General features: G+C 39.3%; 1 protein-coding gene across 1 annotated transcript; it reads left to right on the top strand.

The window, feature by feature from the left end:
• Positions 1-337: 337 nt before the first annotated feature.
• On the top strand, positions 338-19,862 carry LOC101860125 (bifunctional arginine demethylase and lysyl-hydroxylase JMJD6-A). The gene is made up of 10 exons (XM_005108954.3): positions 338-482; positions 3,761-3,856; positions 6,089-6,300; positions 7,636-7,788; positions 8,425-8,525; positions 10,756-10,851; positions 11,656-11,803; positions 15,765-15,953; positions 17,980-18,143; positions 19,380-19,862. The coding sequence occupies exons 2-10, from the start codon at positions 3,802-3,804 to the stop codon at positions 19,588-19,590; spliced, it is 1,329 nt and encodes a 442-aa protein (XP_005109011.1). The 5' UTR covers positions 338-482; positions 3,761-3,801; the 3' UTR covers positions 19,591-19,862.
• Positions 19,863-21,369: the final 1,507 nt, after the last annotated feature.

Here is a 21,369-nt window from a genome sequence, read left to right as displayed (position 1 = left end):
ATAATAATACACCAACAAGCTACAATAAATCTCTCTTCTACGTGTGTACAATCCATATCAGGCTTAGTACACTTGGTCTTGTCCGGACTAGTGAAAAAAGCCTGAATATACCAAGAAATATTAGGCCTACTTGCAAAACAAATCTTTTCACTTACAAAACAATATACACATCACCCAGCCACTCCGTAATTATAATTATACACCATCGTATTCAGATAGTCTTTTGCGCTTTTTCAATTCGGTTGGTTGCATTATTAACAATTCTGAAAAAAAAGACCAAAACGATCAATCAACATGATGGTAGGCCTAACACGTTGTACTTGTGTTGCCCTTTACGAACAAAATCTGGCAAGTTTATATTGCCTGTCTGAGTCTCAAACGCCAGGTTCTCTTGTGATTTAATTTGACTATTCAGTGGTCAGGACAGGGAAGAACTTTTCAGGAACTGAACGCTAGGGTGTTGAACTTTCATCAGTCTCAAGGTAGGGACGGCCTGCAGACTGGGAGGACTTCCGTAACGAGCGACCACCCAATCAAACACAAGAAAGAAGAGGCCTTTATCTAACCCTAACCCTACTATCCTAATATCCCAAACCCTAGATCTACTAACCCTAACCTAACCCTACCCCTACCCCTAGATCTGCCCCTACCCCTAGATCTAACATGCGATTAAATGTAGACAGATTCAAACTATTTTTAGGTAAGGCGACTATCTTGTTTGACGTCAGACCAGGATACCCCTCCGATTACGTGACTACATGACATAGATCTAGATCTAGACTAAGTATAGCCAACCGCATGGTACCAAAGATGGAAGTGTTGGTGATCTTATACTTTAGCACGTTAAATTCCCAAACAAGGTGTCTAGTTACCGCCACAAACCATTCGCTGCTCTTTGTTATAACAATTGGTGCCGGTAGGGGGGGGGTGGGGGGTGACGGTATGGGGTGCAATTTTTGAGGGATGTATCTGATGCCGTCACTATAGACTATAGGGTGTGTGAATACTGTGTGAATACTATGAAATGTTATTCGCACAGGGTGTGTGAATACTATGAAATGTTATTTGCACAGGGTGTGTGAATACTATGAAATTATATTCGCACAGGGTGTGTGAATACTGTGTAAATACTATGAAATGTTATTCGCACAGGGTGTGTGAATACTATTCATAAATTATATTCGCACAGGGTGTGTGAATACTATGAAATTATATTCGCACAGGGTGTGTGAATACTATGAAATTATATTCGCACAGGGTGTGTGAATACTATGAAATTATATTCGCACAGGATGTGTGAATATTAAATATTATTACAGGGCGTTTCAAAAGAAGGATGGAAATAATCTAGATTAGATCTAGCATTTCCTCATTTTTTCCTTTTTTCATCCTCTTTCGCGTAGGGACAAAGATCATGGATCACAAGATGGTTGGTTCCTCTTTTTGATGGATGGCATCAGACATGAATTGGGTCGGCCATTGCCATAGGCACAAAATCAAACCTAAGGAGAACGAGGGGGCATACAGAAAGTAATATAGTGTAAAGCGCATAGAGCCTGCTGTTGAGCGGGGATATGCACTATACAAATGCTATCTATCTATTATCTATTATTATTATTACCTTGATTTGTACAATCAACTCATTCCTGCCCCCTCGTTCGTCAACCTGCCCGTACCAGCAAGCTGGAACTCAACACAGAGAAGCGGGCTCAGGCCCCTTTAAAGTATGTTTTAGGGGCAAAGCACAAAGCATGGTCATGGGAGAAGGCGAAGAAATTGGAAGAAGAGAAGAAAAAGGAAGTGGAAAAGAGGAAGAGAAAAGGGTGGAGAAGGAAGAAGAGAAAAGAGGGGAAAAGTTAACGAAGTTGGAGAAGCAGAGAGCAGGGAAGAAGAAGAAACAACAGGGAAATGAAGTGGGAGTAAAAGGGAAGGAAGAGGAAAGTACAGGCAAAAAAGATGATGAAGCAAAAGAGAAGAAAAGGAGAGAGTGAGGAGGAGGAAGAGGATGAAAAGGAGGTGGGATTGGTTTACGACGATGACCGCTCCGCAGATAAGAGTGTTTTGAGAAATCCGAATCCGTGTTATACTTGTGGGTGGTAGGGTGAGAAAGATGGATGGGTGTGTTGTGACATGTGTGAGTTGTGATTGTATCATAAGGGGCGTTGTGGTTGACAGAGTGCTGTGTTGAGCGAGATGTCAAAGAGTGAACTAAAGCATTTTACGTTTGTGTGTCCTGAGTGGGAGTAAGATGTTCATGTGATATGTGTGGAAGAGTAAAGTGAAGTATTCTCATCATGTATGTGTGTGAGTAAGATGTTCATGTGAGCTTGTTGTGATACATGTGGAAGAGTAAAATGAAGCATTCATGTACTTGTGTGTGAGTAAAAGATGTTCAAGTGAGTTTGTTGTGATATGTGAGGCAGCGTAAAATGAAGCATTCATGTACCTATGTGTGAGGAAGATGTATGTGAGTCTGTTCTGGTGGTTGTTCTTTTTAGTATGTCAATAAACTTTAGTTCTGTCTTTGGCCCACTGTACAAAAGGAGTTCGTCTTTACTTCTTTCCTATTTTTAAACGCCAAGTTGTGCTTCAATTTGAGTGTGCTGGTATGGGGTGTAGGGGGTGACGGTATGGGGTACATGCCATGACACGCGCGCTCATATGACCTTAGCAGTTGCGAGCGCCGTAAAACCTTATACTACTACTACTACATATCGTCGCGCTCATATGACCTTAGCAGTTGCGAGCGCCGTAAAACCTTATACTACTACTACTACATGCCATGACATGCATCAAGTCTCGGTTGGGGGTCTTTTTTATAAATACACTATCTGACTAAAAACTTAACCCCACACCGACAGGAAAGGCTGGCCTCTCAACTAAATGAAATTTTGGGTCGATGTTTTTGAAAGAGCCGAAGTTATGGTAATTCAAAAGTTCTCTACCGGAAATAGTCATCACAAAACACTAAGGTGACGGTATGCCGTTCGGGGGCTCTAAATCTACTCTCGATTCTAGATCTGGCTGGATTGTACTTAGGCAGGGAGTGGCTATCCTCACCCGGGGTGAGAATAAAAATACGATCGACCTCTCACCCCGGATGAGACTTGCCAGCGTTGGCTATTCTCACCCGGTGTGAAACAAGACCTGTTTTTCCTAATTTCGGAATGTCTATCGGTGTGGATGATCAATAACATGACAAGATCGTTTTCATTCTTTTACTTTCCCTCCTGTCTCACACTTACCTACCAGTTGTCCGTCTTCTATATATTATATTATATATTGATGTGCTGAACACAAATATCAACTCCACTTCCATCGCAAATTAATTAATAGTTTTTTAAATATTTGATGGTTTTTAATTGAGCTATTACACTAAGCCTAACCGTGAAGTAATTTGCACGTTCTGGACCATTCAGGGGGTTTCAGGGCAGTAAACCCCCCCCCCCCCAACCATAAATGATAATTCGATGTTTTGCAGTTAGGTTTGAAATTTTCTTGAAAATAATTGATTGGAGACAGTTTTAGTAGCTTTGTAATTGTGATCTGCAGCAAACAATGACTGCAGTTTGACCCCAAAGCATTGCATCTGTGTGCGGGAGTGAAAGCAAAAAGGGACTATTTTCTTTATTTGATGAGGCATACCATTTTCCTGACCATGGAGGATGAATCATGTTGGAGTAGTTGTCCTTGAGAGGACAACAGTGTTTCATTATCTAGCTAAATTATTTATTTTCTATCTTCTACTCTCTTTCTGTAGAACACCCAGAATATAGTGAGGGCGAGAGTGCACTATAGTCTATGGAACACAGAACTCGTAAGCGAGTGAGGGAGGCAAAATCAAGAGCACGACCAGGTTTGTGAATTTTTCTCCTTTTTTTTTTTTTTGGTTTCTGTCATTATTTTTGTTTTAGGCAGGTGCTATTTGCAACGCCGCGTTCTGAATAGCTCCCATGCAAATAATATTGTAGTTTTGCCTGAATTTTGGAAGCTTTCTCAGTTTCTTGATAAACCTCCTAGGATTTGACTCCTTTTTTTATGACGTCTTATTCCGATCAATATTGGATAGATCTAGATTAGATCTAACAATTGTTTCTAACATTGTTTGCACAAAAGTAGACTAGACGTAGTCTTGTTCATCTCTCATAATCATTTGAGTTTGAGCAAGTAAGTAGAAAGACACTTGGATAACAATAACAAGACTGTGCAACTCGGTATAAGCAATATTTCCTGTCCGCGGTGTCGTCATACAATAGATCTACATAACAATAATATTATCTTTAAGTTAGGCCTAGAGAACGTATACAAGCTGTCTACGTTCTCTAAGTCTAATGTTCAGTGCTTCCAAGCGTGGCATCGAATCCCGGTCGCGGGAGGTTTTTTTGTTTTCTTCTCCTGAGCCTATAATAAACATTTTTAAAAATTAGACTCACAGACCACTATTGAACTTAAACCAGACCTAAATTGGTGAAAGGAAAAGTATAGACTGTACTAAGGCTTACTTTGTACAGAGCTCCTCTTGGGGACAGAACCAGAATGTGCATGCTTCATCACCACATAAAAAAACTACAAAGCAATAAGTTATAATTATGGGAAAAATTTGTTGGTCAGTCGAGAAGAGGCCAAAAAAACCCAAACAAAATTTCAAGGACCGGAATTTTAACCCACGCTCATAAAATAATAGTTTGGCTTCTAATGCAGACGCTCTGTCCCTTCGGCCATCAGAACTTCCAACAACGAAAGGTCGATTAAGCTTCATATAACACACTGCGTTTTATTTAGCGCTGGCGCTAATCACAAGCGGCATTTTATTTAGCACTGGCACTAATTGCAAATACGCACTTCCTTTGTTTTATATGCTCATACAGACTCGACCATGGATTTTTCTGAGACCAATTTTTTGTTGTTGTAATGATAGGAAAAGTTCAGACCGCGTGCTTCTTTAAATACGGACTTACAATTTTTTTCAAAATGTAACCAGCTATGTAGTTTATGCCCTTCTTTACCCATAACTTGTCTTAAACATATTTTTTAAAAATGAATTAATAGTGATATACATGTACTGCTTTTTCTTCCTTTAAAATAAAGAAATGTATCTTGTTAAAGGGATGCAAAGCATTTATATGTGCAATTGAAACAACAAATCAGCAAACTCATAACAAGTACACCATTGTCATGATTGTGCATGGTTGCTGGAGTGCAGTGCCCTGTTTTGAGCTGGGAATAAAGTATCTAGCAAGGATACTCCATGTACTCCTGAATAACCACCTTTTTAGACACTACACTATTGACCCCCATCTGTATTGTAACAGTAGGCCCTTCACCAGTGTATGTAGAGATCTCAGTCTTTCTGCTGGTACATTTGATCTCTCTCAGCCCAGGCAGGGTTGAAGCCCACTAACTCCAAAATGATCTAAATTGTTTCCATGGTGGGTAGAAACCTACTTTTAAAAAAACCCCAAAGACATGTCTTTTGACATTGCTTGACATTGTTATACATGTAAAATACACTCTTGACCCCATTTTATATTTTATAAGATATTGGTCGCATGTGAGCTGGAGGTAGATAGTGAATGCAGAGTAATCATTGGCTCGCTCCTTTTCTGTTTAGATTTGACTCGCACCATTGCTGCTTAGAATTCACAAGCCTTACCAAATTGTTAGTAGTTGTGCTGTTCATTCAGATAGTTATGCTATTATATTGACTTTTGTCTATATTCTTAACATAGAGATGTTCTCATATCTTGGACTGATTAGTCTATAACTTATAACTTTCAAATGTGCACAATGGTTGTGTTTAGTTTTCTGAGCAGACACAGAAGACATGAAAGTTGTTAAATTGAATTGATTTTGTGGGTTATATGTTCATCAAGTACTATACCTATCGAAAATGGATGATGAGTTAGAATATGTTTCTTTTGCTTTGTAATGAATAATAATAACATGAGATTAGGAGCCTTGTGTGTCTGATCAGACAAAGGAAAAATGAAAACAACATAGTTTTGTTCCTCTTAACTGGGATACTGACAGTTGAAGGAAATGCATATTGTGCCTTTGACTTTAACTCAGCTTTCTCTTTCTTCAACAGAACTCTATGAAGAATCCCATGGATGGCATAAACACAATTATGCAGAGAGGTTTGACCTCAGCAAAAGTACTGTCTCTGATAATGTGGAAAGAGTGGATGCCAGTCAGTTGAGCATAGAAGAGTTCCAGGAAAAGTATGAGAAAACATACACACCTGTGGTCATCACCAACTGCCAGACTGACTGGGCAGCCTCCTACAAGTGGAACCCAAGGGTATTGCGCTGAATTAGATTCTCTGGAAAGTCTGAATGGGGAGGAGTAAAAGTTGCTGCTGGAATTATCTTTAAATATTTTTTTAAGTTGTAAGACTAGGGTTTTTTATTTTTCTAAGTTTCCCTGAACCTGGTCCTATCCCATGGTAGATAGGATTGACAGCCTATCTTTTTAAATATTATTTTAAGAGAAAAACAAATTCCCGTCTCTTTGCAGAACTTTTAGACACTTTAGTAGTTGAAAGTTGAAAAAGAGTGAATCTACAAAGGTTGATTGCTGAGCTTTGAAAAAAATGAATGCACCAAAGTTCAAAATGAATCTGAAACAAGAACTAAAAACTCTTCTCCGTTTAAACTAGTATGGTACGTAAGGCTGCTTAAAAAACGGGATGCTGTGTTCTGTTGGGTAAATGTAAAATGGCGAAATGTTAAAAAAAGATAAATCTAGTGTCTCTGGACACTGGAGATGTAAGTCAGTCAAACCTGTCCATGATGAACACTGATTGTCATGGAGAAAAGTAGTCATTTTAGATGTCATTATAGAAAAGAATAAATGCAAGGGGGGGGGGGGGGAGATGATTGTCTTTGATAGGTGGCTGTTAGTGGGTGGTTGGTGGGTGCTCTTGTGTAGTTTGCTTCTTCTTTCATATATTAAATCTATTGTCTCTATCTCCCCTCTTTCTTTTTTGTGTTTGTTACTCTCTTGTAACACCTCTAATCTTTTGCACTTATATGACCTTATTGTGTTGCAAGTGCCCTAAAACTTTTACTACATTTAAAAAAGGTGGCTGTTAGAGCAGGTTTGAATGCACTTTGAAGATAACTCCACCTGGGGTCTAGTTTAGTAAACGGAAAACAGAAGAAGAGTCATGTAGAAACAGATTAATGATTCAATGTGATCCCTTGTTGTTAGGCCTGATTGAATTGCTATATTTGCATTAGCATGATCAGCACTCTACTGTTATATTTTATGTTTTATCTTTTCTTGTGGAAGATTAAATTGGGGTAAAGAGAGGCTTATTGGTACTACAGGTTATGCAGTACTGGGGAAAAGCATGACAGGCTGACAGAAACAACCAGAGGGTGTTCACAAAATAAGACTTTCCAGCAAATCCCCACGACCACACACAGAGAATCATTTTCTGGAAGTGCCAATTTTTGTAACTGATTGTTGTTCTAGGGGCACCTTTGATAGACCCGTATATTTTTTAATGTTAATCTTTGGTTTTTTTTTTCATAGCTCTATGACAATAATTTTGTCTATGTTTATCTTGTTTTTACTTTTTGAAATTTGACTCCGTATATATATGCTCAAAGTGAATTGTCATGTTTTCAGCGCCTTGCTAAAAAATACAGAAACCAACGCTTCAAATGTGGTGAGGACGATGAAGGCTATTCTGTGAAAATCAAACTGAAGTATTTTGTAGAGTACATGAAACACACGAAGGATGACAGCCCGCTGTACATCTTTGATAGCAACTACGGTGAGGTAAGTCATGCTTGTGTGTTTTTTGTGCCTTCTTCCTGGGAAGTGCAGTAGATGTTATACTGGTACAGATGACATATGTGGTAGTCTGTGATATGCCACTGTAATCCTCAAATCATATACTACAAGCTTGCCCAATGCATGAAGCAGTTAGAGGGAAATACTGTTCCAACCCTGGGCAGGGGGGCCCCAAAAACTCTACACAGGCCTGGAGGATCTGCTGCAAACAGCAGCCTTCGCACTAGAGACAGGGGATGTCCACTTAAAGATAAGTGAGAAGAAAGAAGACTGCAATCCTTAATATAGTTTGGCATAATTTGTTCAGGGTGATTGTTTTACATGTCATCACCTGTGCAGCTAAGTACTGAAGTCTTGTCTCTATATGGACTCTCTTTCTAGACAGTATTTGTGTGACTTTCTCTTTGTCTCTTTCTTTCTTTCTCTCTGGTTTGCCTGATCGGCAGAAGGGCTGAGAGAAAACTGGCTTGATTTCTAAATTGCCGCCAGTCTAACTAGCAATACTAGATTGTTTTGAACAGAACATATCATTAGGCCTAATTTTTTTTTGCCTGTAATGAAGGCCTGTGGTTCCAGGTCGTAAATGCAGCACTTTCACATCAACTTTTTGAATTGTTGCAGCACCCAAAACGCCGTAGACTTTTAGAAGATTATGAAGTGCCCAAATACTTCCGTGATGATTTATTCAAGTATGCCGGGGAGCACAGACGCCCCCCATACAGGTAAGAGCTTCATCGTACCGGTACTGAAGAGCTTAGTGCAACATGGTTGTTTTTGTTTTTTTCTCCCATCTCTTTCTTATTTTTATAGCTTAATTTTATCAAAACTCGATTATTGTAACTCCTTATTGTAACTTATTGTATCAGGAATATCACTGGAGAAAGTTAAAAGACTTCAGACTGTCCAAAACAATGCTGCACGTTTAGTTTTACGGAAAAGAAAGGGAGACTCTGCTAAACCTCTTTTACGAACTTTGCATTGGCTTCCTGTTGAGAAAAGGATTGTGTACAAGTTGGCCTCCCTATGTCACAAATATTTGAATGATAATGCCCCATCATATTTATCAAATCTGTTAAGACTGTACATTCCAACTCGCAGTTTAAGGTCATCAGCTGACAAAGAGAAATTTATCTTACCATCTATGAAACTTAAAACAATGTTTGAAAGGGCATTTGAATACCAAAGGCTTCAAGATCTGAAATGCTTTACCAAGTACTTTAAGAGAGATAAAATCTTTTGATTCTTTCTAATGTTAGCTGAAGTCGTTTCTGTTTTTAAATTAATAAGATGAATATTTGGAGTAATTTTCTTTAGTCAGAACACAACGTTTTATGTTACTGTTGTACGTTGTACTGTATTGTAAAGCGCTCAGACCGGGGTTGAGCACTAATAAATGTCATTTATTATTAATATGTAGGCATAACTTAAATGTTGCATTAAATCGATCAATCTGGCCATCCTCATTCTATTCATGCTCATGTGGAGGTGTGCTGTTTTCCCATGGTTTAGTTGACTTTTGTTGTGTTGATCATATGGGCTTATCCCTAGCTTCGTCTCAATTGTCCCTTGTGACGCCTTGTCTGCTGTATATGGATTTTTGTGTAAATAACAGCTGTACGCCATGTGGAACTTATTTCTGAATGGATACCGCACTATATAAATGATATAACTTATTATTATGAAAGTGACATGAATATTTAATGCTCCTGTGGGTAGTTGCTGGGCTGCTTTTGTGTTGATGTGCTTCTCTTTGCTCAGACAAATGAAGCTGCTCTGTTATGTGCTTCTTTTTCTTTCAAGTGTTGATTTTTTTCCCTTGTATTTACACGCTTGGGGGTGTTTGATGGGTGCTCTGGTGTTGTCTTCTTGCTTATTTCCGATTATCATATGGAAGATGGAAAATGGCCTTTATTATTACGAAAAGTTTAAACTATAGTCAAACCTGCCCTGACGACCACCTCTATAAGACGGCCACCCGTACAAACGGCCACTTTCCATTTCCCCCCTTGCGTTTTTTCTATATAATTTAACTGTGTAAAACGGGCACCTGTCCAATGCGGCCGCGGCCACCATATTTTAACACACAACCCCTATCACACTAAGCAATAACACCTGTCTTAGACGGCCACCTTAGTGACTCCATTACGTTTTGTCATAAATTGTGCATTGGCCCCTGGCGTTGTGGGCGAGCCGTCATAATTCAATCATCTGTCGTTGTTGTTAGGTAGTCCCTCCAACCGATCATGTTGCGTAGGCCCCTCCCACTGTTGACCAATAGCTACCAATTTTCAGCTGCTGGTGAGGTAAGCGTGTGATCCCTCATAACCCATAAGCCCCGCCCAGAACTCATACACAAATCGTAAGTGAGATGAGTGGTCACTGTTTACCCAGTCTGTAACAAACTAACAAAGGACGTCAACATGAACTTGTGACAGAAGCGTCGCTCGTTCTGCGAGTGGCGGCGACCCATGTGTTTGTTTTAACATGCATGACACTTGGTCTTCCTCGTCTGATACATTTCGTTTTATTGTCACCATTGTGCAAAATCAGCAACAAAATTAAAATTACAAACAAAATACAAACCACCACCACCACCAACAACAACAACAAAAACAACAACAATGCGGCTACTTTCGATTGGGGCCTAATTGGGGCCTCAGATGAGAATGGTTTGTTTCCTTCATCTTGATCAGTCGTGCCTAAGACGGCCACCTGTCTTATACGGTCACTTTTCTCCTTGACAATGGGTGGCCGTCTTACACAGGTTTGACTGTACTTTTTGGCATATGAACAGTTTTGTTCTGCTGTCCCTGGCTTATCTTAGAGCTGATTATGATCAAGTTGTGCCTATGAACCAACAAAACTTTTACTTCACTGTTTATGTTTCAATTCCTTTCTGATATATATTGTGCTTTTATGTGATACTGTACCTTGTCTCAATTCAATTTTCAGGTGGTTTGTGATGGGACCGGCAAGGTCGGGCACAGGGATCCACATAGACCCCCTGGGAACTAGTGCCTGGAACTCCCTAGTCATTGGACATAAAAGGTTTGCTGATATAATTTGGACGTTTGAAAATAAGTGAAAGTATTGTAATCGCAGACAAGAAAAAGTAGTACTTTAAAATATAGCGATCCTAGTCAAAAAGCTGCCTTCTTTGTAAAGGCAGAAATGGAAAATGTGTGATCGCTTTGGTACTCTCTATGTTATGTTGCATAATTTTCAAGCAATAGAGTTTTGCTTTGGTTAGAACCCTTTATTATTTGTGGAACGTTTCCAAAGAAAAGATACAGTCGGTCGAATATGCAGGAACGGCCACCTGTTCTAGACATTCACCTGTACAAATGACAACTTTCCATTTCTCCTCTTACGTTCTTTTTATATTACAAGGACACTGTGCCAGGTGGCCACCTGTTTAAGCCCTTCAATGCCGCTGGTAAATAAGTCCCTGTGCCAGGGGAAATCCCAAGAACCAGGGCGGCTGAGGGGTGACCCCACTCTACCTCCCATAACTTTTTTATTTATGAATATTTCCTCATGAATTTCTCCATGTACATTCTACATTGAACCCCGTTTCTATTGATATAATTTTAGAGGGATTTCATTGAAAGATAGATGGAGAAAAATTTGAGTTAGTAACATGATGCCAAACAACATAACACACATTCGAGTAATGATAAACTGAGACGGAAAAAAAGGGGGAATACATGTTGTGTGAGTGTGTGCAGGTAAAGAGACTTTTACTACCTTATACAATGCTCGTACAATCCATATATATACATGTTAGCCCATCTGACAGCTACACCACAGATGCTCTTCAGCGTATTGTGACCACTGATTCCTATATTCCAGGTGGTGCCTCCTTCCGACCAACACTCCACGTGAGCTCTTGAAGGTGGCCTCTGAAATGGGCGGTAAACAAAAGGATGAAGCCATCACTTGGTTCACGCACATTTTCCCCAAGGTCAAAAGTCTGGACTGGCCTCCACAATTCAAGCCGGTAAGTTGCATGATACACAAAAAAAAGTAGAGCTGTGTTTTTCGTTATTCCATCTTGTCCGTAGCGTCGCTCTTAAATGACGGCCGTCTGGGTCTTCATAGTTGCACACACCTGCCGGGCTGATGTACTGCAACGCTGTGATGCTATATTACATATAAATGAAATAGCATTAGAATTTTTGCACTACGAAAGTTCATAAGAATGGTCATTTTAAGATTTTAGTTTAGTGCTATAATTGGATATGTTTTTAAACCTGAAATGGAATGGGTTTCTTTGGGAATTTTGATTTTTGTACTCTTTGCAATGAGAAAATTGACAGTGCTTTGTGTTCTTATGCTGTGTAGTTTGATGATCTGTAATGGCCACGCTCAATTTGTTCATTATTTTAGTAAGTTCGTAATTTTGTGTCTTGTTTCCCTACATGATGATTTGTTCTCTAAAATGTTACTAGGAAACCACATTTAGGCCCCGTGCCCACTAAACAGGGAAATTGCCACTGGTTGCAAGGCTGCAAAGTATGAAGTCACTTGACAGTGGAGAGTGATGAACCAGTAAAATTTGCCTCATTTGCATACTCGCTGCTGTGCGATGACCATGATGAGTGGAAATTGTTCTGGTGTGCGCAGGGCCATAGGGCCTGCACAGTCTTTACCAATACACACGCCCGCGCCGGCAGTGCGAAAACACAGTAGACTCGCGAAAACACGGTAGACTCGCCCCAGCCAGGGGTAACCCGAGGAACATGCTATTTTATAGCATTGTTCGTTGCGTCAGCCCCATGTATTGTATATCAATACACGTGGAAAAAATTGAGGCATTCATTGAAGGAAAAATTTTTCTGATATCGTCAGCGACAGCCGAGATATTGTCGAAGAAAGATGATTGGTTGGTAGCGAAACCGAAACCTGCCGAATGGCACTGTGATTTTGCCACTCTTCGTATTAGGAAGGTGCAGAACCCAGGGTTCCCGCGGCCTCCTTGGATTCAAGGAGTCCTTGAAAACTGCTGGAATTTGCTTTCAAGGAAAAATCTTCTTGGAAACTCCTTGAATTTTGCCAGATCGGACAGGAACACGTGTACAGAGTGACTGCCAGGCCCCGGGAATCCCGGGGGCCCCTGGAATCCCGGGGGCCCCTGGAATTGCCCAAAAATTTGAAAAAAATTGCCGAGACCCGGAATACAGCGGGAATTTGAAGAAATCTGTAAATTTCCCCGTGAAAGAACCGGGAAAATACATAAACGTTCTCGAATATTTGAAAACCAAATCTGATAACGTCCTTGAGTCCATTTTTGCGGGGCGCGGTTGTGATATAATATAATCCATTCGGCCTTTACCGGCCTGAGAGTACGTTACCGCGCACAGGCGGTAATGACGGGAACAAATGGAAGTGAATGAGCGATATCGAAGCTCGATCGGGAAAATCAAGATCTACTTTCGCTTTCGTTACCACCAAGAAATTTGCCGGTAGGGCCTATAGTAGTCTGATAGCCCCACATTTGTAACATGCAGGTTCTGCATTACAAACGCTATGTCGCCATGAAAATAATTCATTTGTCCTGTGCTGTCACTAGTGAAAAAAACAGAAGGCAACACCAGATGACAAAAACTGAACTTGGAAGCAGATTTTACTTTTCAGAATTTTGATTACTACTATCTAGAGCTCTCTGCACAGTGCGTGTTGGTGCAGGCCTTGTGTGGAATCGGGATCTATCATACTCAAACCTTGTAAGCCAAGTTTTTGTAACTAAAGGGTTCCCGTTTCATTGATTGTACATTCTATATTTTAGCTTTCTGTTCAAGATTTGCAGATTTTCAGTGTAACAGCATCTTGCCCTCCCACAGTTCTTACACATCTCACACTGAATAGGTCTACTTGAGCCATTCATGTATTGCTCTACTTTGAGCTAGAGCAATAATTTTTGTCTTTCACGTTTATTATATAAACCTTGACACCCTAAACTGGTTCCTTGACAGTGGATATTCTGGTTCTAGGCCTTTTCTCAGGCTCAAAGCAAGATTCATTTTTTTATAGTTAACATAGGCGAATATGATGAGGGGAAAATATAAATCAGTAAGAACAGACTGAAATACCTAAGTCACAGTATCCCAGTGCCACACTGACATCATGTTGTTGACTGGATATAATATACCTGCATGCGTGCGTGCCACGTATGTGTGTGTATATATTATATATAATATATAAATTAATAATGCACTGTCATCCATGGAGAATGGATGAGCCCTGCCCCCGCCTGGAAAATTGAGAAGCCGGGTTGGCAGTCACCCTGGGAACAGTTTTTGTAGGAAAGTCGAAACTATGATTTAGTTCCTTTCGGACAAGTGTAGGCCTTCGAAAATAGGCTTTCGTCATGAATTTTTTTACCAAATCTCCTTGAATTAAAAAAATTTCTCCTTGAAACCTCCTTGAATTTGATGGGAAGTTCATGGCAGGAACCCTGAGAACCATCTTAAATATTAACCAAACGTCCCTAAATTTGGCAATCAATGAGAAGAAAGATGGATCTAGCCTCTGCGGATTTCTGTGTTTTAATCGAGCTAAAAACTAGAAAGTTTCAAGGTGGTGTCGTTCCTGTTTTTAGCGTGGTCGCAAAGCCAAAAAGGGCAACACTGCCGCACATGGGAAACTCTTGCAGCGAGACATGTAAACTTGCCGCCATCTCGCTGTGACATCACGGCTGCGTTGAAACGTAGCTACTGATTGGACAGGTATTTTGATCAGCCTGAATACCAAGGAAAACATTGTGCTCGTAGACACTGATGTGATGAAGGTTTCGTCCTATTTGCCGTCACAAATAATCAGGCTGAATTTCAGTTTTACGTGAATTTAATGCTGATATAGACTTCAAGTTAACTGCATAATACATTCTTCAAGTATTTACAATATTTTTGACAGAAGCAGAATGAAGATAGCTCTGGTAGATTTCTGTGGATTTATGCATGTGTAGGCCTACTTACTCATAACAATGATAAAGTGAAAGAACAATGTTATAATAACTGTATATACACACTTCAAATGGGAATTAATGAAATATTGTAGTTCTAAGGCATTTTTCCATGCTATGGGAGGGGGGTGGGGTGGGAACATATCTTCGCTAGGCTAAAATAACCATGTAATTGATTAGTCATGCGCATAATCAATTTGAGTTATTTGCGTATATTATGTAGTTTCAATTATTATAAGATTTTTAAAAAGCTGAGCTTGATATTATTTATTTACCGGTTAGTTTCCCACTCTCTGAGCTGTTTGGTTACAGTTTGGTTAATTAATTATGCGCATATATTCAAATGAGTGCATAATCAAACATTTAGAACCTTATTTGTAACATTTTCTAATTCGTATCTTTGCAAACACAGATTTGTATACATGTATGTCATGTAAGCATGTAACAGAATGGACGTATATTATGTTTATTATTAAGCCATATATTGCCTTATTTTTAAAATAATATTCATATTTAATTATTTATTTGCATATAATTAACAAGGTATTAAGATTGCAACTTCAATTCTTCCATTTTTTGTTTTGTTGCACCTAAAAACATAACCTCTCGAATTTTCAACTCTTTCCATTCATAAATGTGAAAGTTATGGGCTTTCAATATTCTGGTGCCGTATGCCCCTCTTTATTCCTTTAGGAATTTTCTCCAAAATACCCACAATTACCGACATGTACACAGCCATAACTTTTTTATTTTTTATGGACTGATTTTGAAAAAGTAAAAAGCATTTTACTTCTGGATTGTTGATTTTTGTACTTGTGTTGTTTATAGGTTAGTCGTACCCATCTTTTAAAAAAGTTGTGGTATTGCTACAGTCTTATGGAGTTTGGGTAGGCCATCATTTAGGGAAAATTACAATTGTCCGTTTTAGTATCTTTGGTATTGTGGTATTTTGTTAATGTGTTTAATATTGCACTGTATTATTTGATTATGATTTCAGCTGGAAATTTTGCAAAAACCTGGCGAGACGGTGTTTGTCCCTGGAGGTTGGTGGCATGTGGTGATCAACTTGGACGATACTATTGCAGTTACTCAGAATTTCTGCAGCGTGGTGAATTTCCCCATTGTCTATCACAAGACTGTGCGTGGCCGCCCAAATCTGTCCAAGAAATGGCTGAAAGCTTTGAAGGTAAGTCTGTATGGTACGCCGGTGAGAGAACCTCAAGTTGAAGAGATTTGTCTGCATTATACGTGTCTGTATGGTAATTCCATGCTTGTACAAGGTGGCCAAGGAAGTAGGAAATGGGTTGGATAAGTTGGAGTTTTGTCGTAAATATTTGGTGCAGACAGAAATAGTAGAATCAAAGTCGGCAATAAAAGTGCAAGTGTGTTGAAATGACAACAGTATGAGGCCTGTAGTTTATTAATATTGGGAAAGTGGTTGAGGACGATGCACCAAGTTTCCGGATGTTTTCAAAGAAACGTTTTTGGCTCATAGATCCGTGTGTTCTGGCTGCATCGATGTTAATGTTGCTTTCTTATTTGGGACTGAATTTTCAAAATCTGTGTAAAATCTAGATCTTGATTCAAAGCATTCTAAAGGTGATAAACAGCTGTTAACCCTATCCGTACACCCTGGGGGTTATTTTGTACCCCCGGGTTTATATTCTTCACATTTTAGAATACTTGTAGTATGAAGATCTCTTTGAAACTTTCAGTATTTCTCAAAAAATCATTTTGACTAACTGCTGTGCAAAGCGCACAGATCGGATTAATGAGCAAATTTCCTCTTTGGAAAGTGGCGGCTCAGTTCCCCACTTTGTATGGATACGATAGTAAAACATGATGCACGGATAGGGTTAGAATACCTTTAAAAAGGTACTTTAGTACATTTTAAGTACTTTCCTGTAAAATATACTTAAGTACAAGTACTTTTTAAAAAAGTATTTATGAATACATTTTGAGTACTTTCTGGTAGTTTGCTAAAACCCTTCAGTGCTAATGCAAAACATTATATTGCATAACAGATCCAGCATGTTTGACAAATTAGACCATAATTTATTCCTAAAAATGTAAACAGTATACAAAGCCTTTCAATATACACACTGAACGTATTTGGAAATGGTCCATGAAATTGAAAAAACAAGCAACTAGTGAGTGAGTGATATTATGAATAGAACATGCTAGGGCAAGACAATATAAAAATGTGATCAAATGTAATGTAAGTCAGTCCAAGAGGTCGGAAAGTTCTACAGGAAAAGTATCCAAAGTGGAAAATGTAAGAGACAAAGTTGCTCTTAAGAAAACATAAAATTGATTAAAATGGCCAGCAAAGAAATGGAAAAGTGCATTGAATTCTTCATTAACAAATTCTCAAGGAATCAATGTTGCATTAAGCGAAAATCACCATTAAAAAAAAGTTAACAGAAATTTAGGTAGCCTAAAAAATTGTTAGATCTACATTGAGAACTCAGTTTCAGTTGTAATTGATTATAGTGGTAAGTGAAGACTTTGTGGTCTGCTGTAGTTGTAAGCAAATTCGCAAAACATCATTGTACATGTACTGTACTGCGGTCCAATATTCTTGGCACAACTTTTTGTCAAATGTCTCACGTATCAGAGTAAAGTACTGGTTCTCAAAATGTACTGGAGTACATTAAAAGTACCGAAAAATGTAACATAAGTACAAGTACCAGAGTACTCCATTATAATCAGCTCTGGGGATAAATACTGACAAATTGTGCCATTGATTACTTAGATCTAGCTCTTTGTTAAATGAAAAAAAAAAAGATCATATTATTATCTAGATCTAACTCTGTTTCTCTCAATTCTCTTCTCTTTTACTCTCTCTCTCTTTCTTTTTCTCTCATTCTCTTCTCTCTAACTCTGTGTCTCCTCTCTCTTCTCTTTCTCATCTCTCTTCACTTTCACGCTCTCTTCTCTTTCTCTCTTTTATGTCTTATTCTCTTCTTCTCATTCTCTCTCTCTTCTCTCTCTCATTCTCTCCCTCATCTCTTTCTCCTATCTTTCTCTCTCTCTGAACCACCTCCTTCCTTTGTTGTTGTTAGCGATCCAGTAGCATCTGAACTCTTCTGCATGATGCCATTCTGTAACAGCTGCATGTCTGTTCTACCTCCTTCCTTTACTTAAGTTGTCCCCTAGCCTGTCATGTGGCTTGCCAATTCCCTCCTCCCTCCCACCCTGCCTCCCCCCAGGTGCTGCGTCCTGAGGTATCTCAGCTGACCAAGGTGGTGGACCTCAGCAAGCCCACGGGCTTCAACTCGGACAGCTCCAGCTCAGCCTCCTCCTCTTCCAGTGACTCCAGCTCGGAGTCGGCAGACAGTGAAAGTGACTCTGAGTCTGAGACTGCCAGCAAATCGTAAGTGGCACAGACTGCGGGCGCTTGGTAAAAGGTTTTTCCCGCGGTGGTGACATTTTACTTTCTTTATACCTCTGTCTTCATTGATAGTATTGTCCTTTATATCCTTTTTTTTTAACTTGCAGAACTAGAATGGTGTGAAAACTTCAGAAAGAAGTAATTTTAGACCAGTAGCTGGCATTTTGTTACTGTCACATTGTATAAAATATTATAATCTGTCTTTTTTTATATTTCTTAAAATTGTGTAACAGTCTCCCTACCGTGAGCCGCATTTGCGGCTCGCGGACCTTGCCTTGCTGGACCGAGAGCCGCAAAATACGGCCCGAGTTACTCACTATCTATTCCAATCCAGTAATGAAATTTTCGACCGAGCCAAGTTTTCAAAATAATAGAATAAACTTTCTGTCAGCAGATGCAAAAGAAAATATAGCACTGAGAGACGATTTTCAGTCATTTCAGCGCTTTTTTTGTCCCCTTCTAAACGTAAAAATGAGAAGAAAAGAACTCTCCTGACTTCAGTATATGTCTCATATTTTCATTTCTATATTAGGTACACATACATAACTTTCAGCATTTCTTTGCATTACTTGAGGTAAACTTCCTGGGAAGTTTGAATGATGCTGTTGTTGGACTTGTTTAGATATGACCTTTCAAAGCTGGAAAATTGTTGATTTTATATGACACCTTCGATATGGCATAATCACTTTTACAAACCCCAAACTAATATAATTGGAATAAATCTTCAAGAATAAATCTTCAATATTGTATCACCATCTGATAGATTATTTTTTAACCTTCAGTTTGATGGGCCATATGATATGGTTTGAGTGTGTTTAGCTGGATGTTTTGACATTTTCCTTTCGCGGGGTAGTGGTGTAGAAATAGGTCAGGGAAAAGCCCTGGGCCAGTGGTGGATTTTGGCCTGGTAGAAAAAGAGTTAAATGGGCTATATTTTTCAGTTTAACAGGAAAAAAATTGTAAATAGGAAAACTTTTGTCTTTTGTATATTGCATCTGTTGGAATGAAATGGACTTAAAAATCGTCTCATTCGCCTTTGCTTCATGTCATGCTTTGAAAAGCAGAAAATGCTTGCAAAGTTTCATTGTTGTATTGCATCTGAAAAACTTGTTTTCTTTTCAGTCTTTTAGTTTTCAATAGCAAAGTTTTTTAGTGTGAGACTTGCACTTGTCATAATTTTTTTTTTCCTCACACATGTCATAATTTTTTTTTCCTCAGTAAAAGGTCTAGACATTCAAGTTCTCGTTCACTGACTCCAAATGGAAGTACTCAGGACCCAAAGTTATCATCTCGACAGCATTACGTTCGGTCTCGGTCAAAGTCACTGTCGAGGTCAAACGTGTGCCTGGCGAAGGAACGGGATCGAGGCAGCCATCATGACCACCGAGACAATCGTAGTGTTTCTCACACACCCAAAAATTCACGGTAGTCCTTTGAACACAGATGGCTCCCACCTCTCTTGTTGTTATTCCGAGAGACGCCATCATGTCGATTTGTTTTTCTTATGATCATAATCGAATGTGAACTTTAGAAAGGACTTAATGATAACGCTGTCTAAATGGGAATTCGGTAAATGTTGCTTTTTTTTTTTCCTTGGCCATTGGTCTCGGTGACTAAGAACTCACAGTATTGATGTCTTGAAACCTATTGCAGAACTGGACTCGTGTGATATCGTCATCAATAAACTGATACCAATGTTCAGATGGCTCTTTGCATTTGCGTTTTTAAAAGTTCCCATTATATATAGTTTTGTGCATTCCATGTTGAGTTAAGAAAGTCAGATGTCAGATGCCTGCAAAATATGGGGTAAGTGGGAGATTTAATAATTCAGTAGGTCAGGCGGTTCCAAAACATATTTTGCCATTATACTTTTAAAATGTTTTTGGGGGGGCTCTCGTGGCCTAGAGGTTAAGGTGTTTGCCTTTTTTTTATTCAAAGGTCCTGGGTTCGAATCCTGGTAGCGACGGAAAAATTGTCTCCTTTCACCTCCTATCTTGCTCTCTAGCAATGTTCTGTCGTCTGGTTTCTTCTCTACTTTCTGCCCCCTCCCCCCTCACCTCCTTTGTCCCCTCCTCTGGGCTCCTGACTCTTTCTGCTGCCTTTCTGTTGCTACTTCTTGGCTCCTTCTTACTGCTGTCTTTCGGCCACACCCTTGACCTTCTGGTAGGAAAGATCTACACCTAGCCTTCTCGGACAAGGGTGAAAAATCTCGGAGGGCTGGTGTGCAGATTTCGCTTGTTAAAGATGCCTTGGTCTAAAATCTATAAGAGTAGACTTCGGCTGCTTCGCAGGCAGAATTCAAGATTTCCTACCAACTGAAAATGTTTAATGTGTCTCGCGCGCTCATATGACCTTATGCAGTATGCAGTTGTGAGCGCCGTAAAACACTTTCCCCCCCCCCCCCCCCCCAAAAAAAAAAGTTTCTGTTTTTACTTCACTGGGTAGAAGTACTGGAACAGATTTTCCCACATTTCAAATGACACCTTTACGAAAATAGAAATCCTGAGTCTGCAAAGGTTGAGGGAGATGCTTTTTACTTTTGCCTTTTCGTGTGCGCTAAGCAGCTGGTAGGGGTGAAACATTGACTTTGTCCGTACAGAATGCCAGTAGTTGTGAGAATCCGTTCTGTTGACACTTTTGAGTGGTGATTAAATTTCTGTGAGTAGAATTAGACAAACACGTCAAGGGCTTCCTGCAAAGTGTTTGCTCTACATAGAGCTTAAATTAACAATGAAGTTTTACCTTTCATGCATACTTTAATTTACAACTGCAGAATGACATGTACAAGACTTCCTTGTGAAGATTGCTTAAGGGTCTAACTTCATCTTGTGATGCAACTTATCTCATGTTGCAACTAGAGTTCTGCACAATGCTCTTTGTTGATGTACATTGACAGGTTAGACATGCCAAGTTATATTTGAGTGAAATACAATTAAAGAGAAAATTAAACAAAAAAAAGATTGCAATTTTTGTGAGATTGTACCTGGCATTTTTTTGTGTGTGCAGGGGGGGATGTTCAGGTAGAGATGAAAATGAAATTGTGCTCTTGACGATAGGTCAGAGACGCTATTTTTATGTAAAGAGAATTTTTTATCAGTTGGTTCTACTTTATATACCAGCATATCTATTATACATTGCTCAGCAGTGAACGTTTACAATGTCATGAGACTGAACTAATGCTGAGCACAGTGTTATTCAGATATGGCTT

Source organism: Aplysia californica, unplaced genomic scaffold, assembly GCF_000002075.1.
Source record: "Aplysia californica isolate F4 #8 unplaced genomic scaffold, AplCal3.0 scaffold00738, whole genome shotgun sequence".
Lineage (NCBI taxonomy): Eukaryota > Metazoa > Mollusca > Gastropoda > Aplysiida > Aplysiidae > Aplysia > Aplysia californica.
The sequence above is the reverse complement of the archived record's forward strand: the minus strand, read 5'-3'. Positions and strand labels throughout refer to the sequence as shown.

Coding starts and splice junctions, on each gene's coding strand:
- LOC101860125 (XM_005108954.3), top strand. CDS start 3,802: ATGGAACACAGAACTCGTAAGCGAGTGAGGGAGGCAAAATCAAGAGCA. Junction 3,857..6,088: donor AAAATCAAGAGCACGACCAG/GTTTGTGAATTT, acceptor TTTCTTCAACAG/AACTCTATGAAGAATCCCAT. Junction 18,144..19,379: donor TCTGAGACTGCCAGCAAATC/GTAAGTGGCACA, acceptor TTTTTTCCTCAG/TAAAAGGTCTAGACATTCAA.